Source organism: Borostomias antarcticus, assembly GCF_949987555.1.
Source record: "Borostomias antarcticus genome assembly, chromosome: 5".
Taxonomy (NCBI): Eukaryota; Metazoa; Chordata; class Actinopteri; order Stomiiformes; family Stomiidae; genus Borostomias; species Borostomias antarcticus.
The window spans coordinates 28590246-28597989 of record NC_140238.1 but is presented as its reverse complement, the minus strand read 5'-3'; the positions used below and the strand labels follow the sequence as shown (position 1 = coordinate 28597989).

The following is a 7744-nucleotide window of genomic DNA, read 5'->3' as shown; positions in this document are numbered from 1 at the left end:
TCGAGCTTGATCAACTCTTCGTCAGCATATGATACTTTAGTGGCTCAGTGTGTTGAAGCGTTAGCACAATGGTCTATGTAGCATATGCTTTCGTTACAGCCGTCAAGATATCGTAAAGTCAAGATTATAGGCTAACGTAAACACTAGTGGTGCGATGTACGTTACGTTAACTTCCGCATTTTCTTGAACTTTGCTAGCTAGTCAGCTTTCGCGGGTCAGTACGAAAAGTCAAACGTGTATGCAGATTTTGACAAGTGCTACCATGCGACACGTTTTTTAGACTTCAATCCATTTTCTATCGAGACGATGAGGCAGTTTGTTTTGCCACCCACAACATGACTTCGTTTTCAAAAGTGTCGCTGAGTGCACTTTGGTGTTAGCTAGCCTAGCTAGCATAAGTTAGCCTGCTTTCTCAGCAGCATGTCACTACTCAGCATGGTGGATGAGGCCATCAGGTTATGCTACGCTGAAGAAGTTAGGGTAAACGAGAAGATCTATCAATGCAGACAGATACTGGAATCCCTGTAAGTACGACACTGAAGCTACTTTTGGTTAGACCGCAGTGCCACCTCTGCCAAGTTGTCAGAAAGATGTCCGTTTTGTGGAAATAAAATGTGATGCATTTCTACTACAGGAGAACAAAGAAGAAACATTTCAAAGAAACTGAGTCAACATATATTCCTGATAACGGTAGGAACACACTGTATTTGAAAACTGTTGGTAGATTGGCGAGTCACTGTCGAGTTTGAATGTATCTGAAATGCATATTTTCCCGTGTGGTTACAGATCCGAAAGTCCCTCCAGAGGAAAGGCAGGAGATGGAGTTGCTGGAGAAGGTGTTGGAGAAGGCCCTTCGAGTCCGCAGTGGAACCGCACCCACCAAAAACCCTCACACCTGTACTGAGCCAAGCAAGGCTTTAGGGGATGCTGCAAAGTCCAAGGGTGGCGTTCAGGCTTCAGGGGGCATCAAAGGAAATCCACCAGGCATCAGACCCACCTCCAAACACACCGCCACTGACAGAAACGAACACAGGAAGTGTACAGTTCAAAGTTACTCAAAAGGAGTACGAGGAAGGACAGGACATCATCCGGGTCAAGGCAGGGGCAGCATGGTTAGAGGCCTTGCCCAGAAGGGGTCAGTTGGATCAGCCAAGGGCTTGCCTGGCCAGTCTTCTCTGAAAACAAAGCAAACTGTCCCAGTTTTTCTTCTGGTTCAACCACATGCTTCAACAGCTCCTTCTGAATATGAAGTCTCCCAAAGCAGCGTTTATGTTGAAGACGCAGGCAAAGCTACCGCTACCTCTCAGCCCCCTCGTGAAGATCCAGTGTGTGTTTCCCACTTAGAGGGGACCAGGACATCTCATCCTCCACAACATGGGTACAATTTATAATCTTCTTGAGCTAGTGTTGTGGTTAACTGCCTTGCTCAAGGGTACAACGATAGCCAATGATTTTCAACTAGTAAACCAATGACCTTTCAGTAGTCAGATGCTCTAACCACTGGGCTACTACAGTACAATGATGCTAGACTACTAATCCAATAAGACTGAAAGAGAGAGGGGATTCATGATATAGCGATGTTTGACTACCTTAACGCTTTTCTTTTGTGACAGCCAACAGTTTGACATTGATGCCGGAATCTTTGGTTGCATTTGTTTATTTGTATGTATCTGTTTGTGGCAGGATGGCCACCCATATGTTATCTAAATGGAGGTCTCTCAGGAACAAGCAAAACAGGTGTGTAAATGTGTAGCTATTTCATCTAATGAATGGGAAATGGGACGAGAAAATGTAGACATCTGTTCGTTATCTGTTCCCCTGTCTGGCTGGACACTGTGGACCTGAGCCAGCTTGGAGGACAGTTTACGGTTCAATTGTTATTTATCTACATACTCTTTATTTGATTTGATTCACATTGACAGTTGCACTTTTGTACAACTTCAGCGTATAGACTTCTGTTCTATAATTGTACTGTATATTCTTAATCTATCTGTCTATCTGTATCTGTCTTCCAATCAATCACCCCAGGTTGTGGGACAAAGTCATGGATTCGCACCTCAAGCCAATACCAGAGAGGACTGGCTTCATGGAACGAATGAGAACCACGGTACTCTAGTCTTAACTAGAATATGATAACTATTGGATCTGCCCATTTGCTTCCCACTCTTTCACACTGCCCACTTAGCGCAGCATCATGTTCAGCTTTTCCTAGAAAACATTCACAGAATCTAATCCACATAGTCCAGCTAGAGAGAACAGCCTCCTGTCATCCCCCCAGAGTCTACTCTCCTTGACCTGTCTCTCTCTGTGTGTGTGTGTGTGTGTGTGTGTGTGTGTGTGTGTGTGTGTGTGTGTGTGTGTGTGTGTGCGTGTGCGCGTGTGCGTGCGTGCATGTGTGTCAGTTTCCCAGGGAATGGCCCAGTGGCAGCCCGTCAGACACCCGTGCCCAGGTGGATACACTGACCCTGCAGGCCCAAGACCTGACACACTGCTACCAGACTCGGCTCCTGTTGGCTAAGCAGACCTCCAGAACGGACACACAGCCAGGTACCAGCCAGAAGGAGGGAGGAAGAAAAGGGAGAAAGGCTGGTGTGACACAAACAATAGATAGTCTGTGGGATAAGAAATGGAGAGTCCTCTGAAGAGTAGAAACGCTCTGGGGGTTTCTGATTGAGAAATGTTTCTGTATTATAGAACATATATATGAAAGCTTGGGACCTATACTGCATAGCTGATTTCCCTTTTCTGTATGTAGCACCATGCCCGGAGAGGGAATATGAATCCTGGCTCATGCTGGATGGCCTTGAGAAGATGGTGGCTGACCTCCTGAAGCGAGCGGGCAGGCTGAAAGAAGGTAGGGTGCAAGTAAGACATATTTATAATGGGATATATTTAATGGGATATTGATGTGTGTATATATATATATACACATTTTTTATGGTTGATCGAGAGAGGCTTAGTTCAGTGGGGAGTGGGGACCAGAAAAAGCTGTCCAGGAAATTTACTGTTATCGTCCAATCAGCATTACCAACCATTTTGTCAAAACGTCATGAGAATGACCCCAGTGGGTGAAATTATGAGCCAATCTATTCACGCAGTTTGAAGATGCCTCAAGGGTGCTGGGTTATCACTCACTCGCAGCGCTCTCTACCCTGTTCTGCTCCCATCAATTTCGAAAATCAGTGGAGCTCACAGTTTTTTCAACTCTTGTCTGGAAGAGTAAGCATCCCAGGACGCAACTTAATCAAACTTAGAGCTCTCAATGCCCCGGCAATGAGTGGCTGATGGTCAGTAGGGAGGGAAATTAGTTTTTCTAGAACTCTAGCAATTCTCCCCGGGGGAGATACTTGCTTCTGCTTTTTCTTGGTCTGATAGTCTCATTATTATTCAACACTCTTATCTTAGGATATTTTATTTTCAAGTGACATTTTTGTTAATCTTATTCATTGCTGTAGAGAATGAACATAGGAGTGTTGGCGTAGGCCCACTGCCCCCCCCCCCCCCCCCCCAGAGAAATATGCTCGTTGAGAGTAAATCTCCAGCCGCTAACGAGCTAGGTCTGCCATTCCATCCTGATGTATGGAAAATGAAAACAGAGACCCAAGGTAAAGCGGTGCCAGATTGGTTCTTTCCTTGACGGTGGACTCTTAAAGCAGGCCATCCTGACGTGATCGGTCCTCGTCTATTTAAAGCTGAGGCAGCACCGTGAAAAAAAAAGATTTTGGCTTCGGTTGCTCGCGCTCGCGGTCTAAGAATAGCACAATTTTTCCGTCAGAGTGGGAGGCATGGGATCGATGGAGGCCGGCCGAAGCGTCCTTCTGCCCCGTCTGGAAGAGAGGTGGGTGGGGGGAGGTGACTGCGGCGACCCTGCCCCCAACTGTGACCTACAGCAGCCAGGCGGAGCTCAGAGAGCTGGAGAGACTGAGACTGGGAGTGGAGCTCCTAGAGCAGGAGTTACACATGCAGCAGGTGAGGGTCACACCCAGTTGTACACACACACACACACACACAAATATTCAATATGATCAGTAGAGATGAAGCCCTTTGTCGATTCCTTTGGCGTCCTTCATGACCCGTGCTTCTGTTCCCTCTCCTGGACAGGCTCTGTCCGACACCCTGTCCCCATGTCTGCCCTCCATGGTGTCTAGGCCTGGGGGTCCTCACCCTGTCCTGCTCCGGGACACGTACGCCCTGCTGGGGGAGGGAGGGGAGCACTTCCCGGCCCTGGTCCTGGACGTGGAGCCCGACTAAAGCTGGATTTAGACCTACGTGTATGTGTGATTAGTGGGTGCTTTTTCAGACTAGCCATTTCGATTGTATATGCAACACGGATGCAACTGCAAGTATGCAAAGCAGAGGATAAACTAGGCTTTACAAGGACTGGTCAAACCACCTTAATGCCGTGAAAGGCGGGCAGCAGGAATGGCAATGCTCTGGACAGTGTGATCTGAGTGAACTTGTTTGTTGTGAATGAAGTTTAGTATTTATTCAGTGTGATTTTGTGTTGTTTGATGGGGATCCGGTCTAGTTTTGAAGCTTTCAACTTCAGCCTTGGGAGGCTGATGAAGGTGAATTATCAATGGATTAAGTGATGCTCCTTTTCTTTAAAATGTGACCAATCATTGTGTCTTTGTGTATTGTATTTGTAACATGTTTTTTAATACATTCTTATTCAATCAAATTGATGGATTGTGAACATTTGTATTTCCAGTTGTTAACATCATATAGATGTTATGATATTTCAACAGATAAAGATAGATTTAAAAGTAGGTGGGGGGTCACTGACCGCCACTAGTATTGTGTATGCCAGCAGATGGCGCTCTTCTCATGACATCTGTCTAAGGCAGGATGAGACCATACCTGTTCTGTTCACATGGTTTTCTTCCTCCAATATTATAGATACGCAGAAACAGTGTTACAAACTGTTCTTTGAATTGATTGTATGTAATTGATACTAGTACCAGTATAAGCAAAATGCTCAGCCACCTCCATTGAGTCACAGCACTCCTTGTGTAAGATTAGTTTTACTGTTTTAAAGATGCAAGGCCTTAAAGCCCGCTGTTCTTTGGGAAGCTTAGGTGTTAGAAGGAAGAACAATGGAAGGTTTCTTCACACTAATCTATTTAACACTTGAAACTACCAAGATTCCCTGACTTCACATAACAAGAGAGCAATCCTCGTCTGCTCTGCCAACACTCCTACAGGTGTGGGTTTATCACAATACCCCAGTGTCTGCATGTACACATTAGGCTATAAATGCATGGCTGGACTGTGCGAGTACCTAATGTTAATTTCCACTGACAGATGGACTTGCGATTGCAATGTGAAGCCTATCAGAGAGCTGCCCCATAGGCTCTGATTGAATTTCCTGTCTGTCTGGTACATATGGCATGGTTTAGAATACATACATGGGTCTGCCATGACGATATATCTCTGCACCGAGGGAGCACATAATGTATATTGTGTGTATGTATATAATATACACACACATACACAGTATATACATATTTCAGAGGGAGTGCATGAGAAATAGGGGAGCCCGGTGCGGACAAAAAGGCCCACTTGCCCGCAGATGACGTGAGGACGGATGGCACAGGCTGCGCCAGCCTGGGCGACAGGTGGCGCTGGGTTCACGCAGCGGGCCGTGGGTGTGTACACCCTGCTGCACCAGCCCGTGCCCGCACACACACTCACACACACACACACACATCCGTTGTGGCTCCAGTCACCAGGGAAACGTGTTCCAGGAACAGCTTCTCTGAGGGGTGTCAGCTGGGATGGGCAGGTTTTCTTCTTGGAAGAAAAGAGAGAGAAGGGAACAAACAACAAACATGGAGTGTTTTTTTTAGCTTTGGTAACGTTTGTCGTCTCAGTACTACCATCTCCACAGATCGATGGTTTTTATCTGGTCTCCTTTACAGTATAGTGAAGTGCATGTGGGAGCTGAGTTATGTGTCATGAATAACATTCCCACTTATGATCGTTATTCGCCGAGACATTTACCCAGTCTGTCACGACCTGCTGTGAGGAGCCTGGGGCAGATCGTGATCTGTGCTGTTGCTTTTCTATGGCATTAACCATGGGATTAGAACGCTTGTGTTTTATTTCAAATGTCTCTCGAGTGCTATGAAGGTGTACAGGGCGGTCTCAGTTTTTGGAACTTCCGTCCCTTAACCCTTTTAGTCCTGAAAGTCCAGTGCCAACATTCTGAATATTAATTGGATTTCCCCTATATTACTAGAAAGCGCAGTTTCTCAGCTTTTAGGAACTGTTGGAATGTTGGATTTTTTAATTATTTTTTTCTGAAGATTTTTTAGATTTTTTTTTTTTTTTTTTTGCCGGTGGGTAGGTTTCAAAGGGTTAAATGAGCGAGAAAGGGTCCTCAAATGATCCCAAAGCAGAACTCGCTTGTTGTGGCAACTGGTGAGGCGGTCCCAGTGAAAATGGGAACAGATTGCCCTCCTTCACTGAAACACAACACAGGGGGAGAGGAGCCTACGCATGACTTCCTTCCTCTGACCTCTGTGCCTGACAGAGCAGACCCAGCCAAGCAAGTGACATCACACTGACGTATCTTGGTGTGTGGAGGGATATACTGGAAAGGGTTTTTATTTCCCATGCATACACCCTTTTTACTTACGGGATCCGACACACACACACACACACACTCTTACTCACTCTCTTTTCACATGTTTTGCTTTGACCTATTCCCGTAACTCGGATGTGGTCTGAATAAACAAAACATCTTGAAAACCCAATCGTCTCTTCTGATTAGTAGGCCTAGGCCTGTGAGACCAAAACCACAGAAACCCAAGAGCAATACCAGGAATCCACTTTCCCCCACATATTTGCTTTTCATTCACGTCCCTCTTCACTTATCCCTCTTTTTCTCCCCTGTTTCTCTCCTCCCCGATATTCATCGCTTCCTCCATTATCCCCCCTCCCTCCCTCCCTCCCTCCCTCTCTCCATCTGCTTTTCCATCTCTCCCAGTTCTTCTGTATGCTTCTCCGTGGGTGTCGGGTTATGGCTGTGAGTGTCGAGACACGGCGGTCGTCAATTGATTCTGCATTAGTGTTTATTATTGGATTTTCCTCCACTCAGGCCGTCGCACGGCCCAGCCTCCGCCGCCAAGCAGCCTCTTTCGCCGGGCTGAGGCGTGCAGAGGGAGAGCTTCCGAGCACGGCTGCAATCATCTCATTATACGGGAGAGTGTGGACATCTGTGTGTGTGGCTTTTTCGAGGGAGGGGGGACACACACACACTTTGTATGTCGCTGTGTGGCAGCCCTGTAATATTTGCATCATTCTTTTGGTGTGTGGAGAGGCGGGATTTGCCACCACACAATAGTTTATTATCTGTCCAGTAGCTGCTCCCTCTTCAACCCCCCCCCTTCCCCCCTGAGCCCCCCACCCCCCCCATCTCTGCTCCTGCTCGCCAGTCAGACGCGAGAGGGTGAAGAATAGAGGTGGGCGTCTCTTCACTGGGTGACATCAATCACCAGCAGTTGTCCCCCCCTGTCTGTGAACTGGGATTACAGAGCAACATCCATGCAGGGACAGTCGTCCGCTCCTCAACCCCCCTTCACACACACACACACACACACACACACTGTCCTTGTATTGTAGATGGGCTTCAGACGTGACATGCTAGTGGCATGATGAAGCCGATTTGCCCACTCACAGCTCATGCATATACATGAAACCTCCTGTGGGCATGTGCAACTAATGTAATTTGTTCTTTTTC

The 7744-nt window shown here is 46.8% G+C and overlaps 1 protein-coding gene across 1 annotated transcript; it reads left to right on the top strand.

Moving 5' to 3' along the window:
• Positions 1–435: 435 nt before the first annotated feature.
• Positions 436–4603, top strand: tedc2 (tubulin epsilon and delta complex 2; the record flags this gene model as incomplete). The annotated part of the gene is made up of 9 exons (XM_084439058.1): positions 436–524; positions 635–690; positions 787–1378; positions 1684–1737; positions 2029–2107; positions 2403–2547; positions 2756–2854; positions 3776–3969; positions 4102–4603. 9 exons carry the CDS (start codon positions 436–438, stop codon positions 4249–4251), a joined length of 1458 nt encoding a protein of 485 aa, XP_084295184.1. The 3' UTR covers positions 4252–4603.
• Between the last annotated feature and the right edge of the window lie 3141 nt (positions 4604–7744).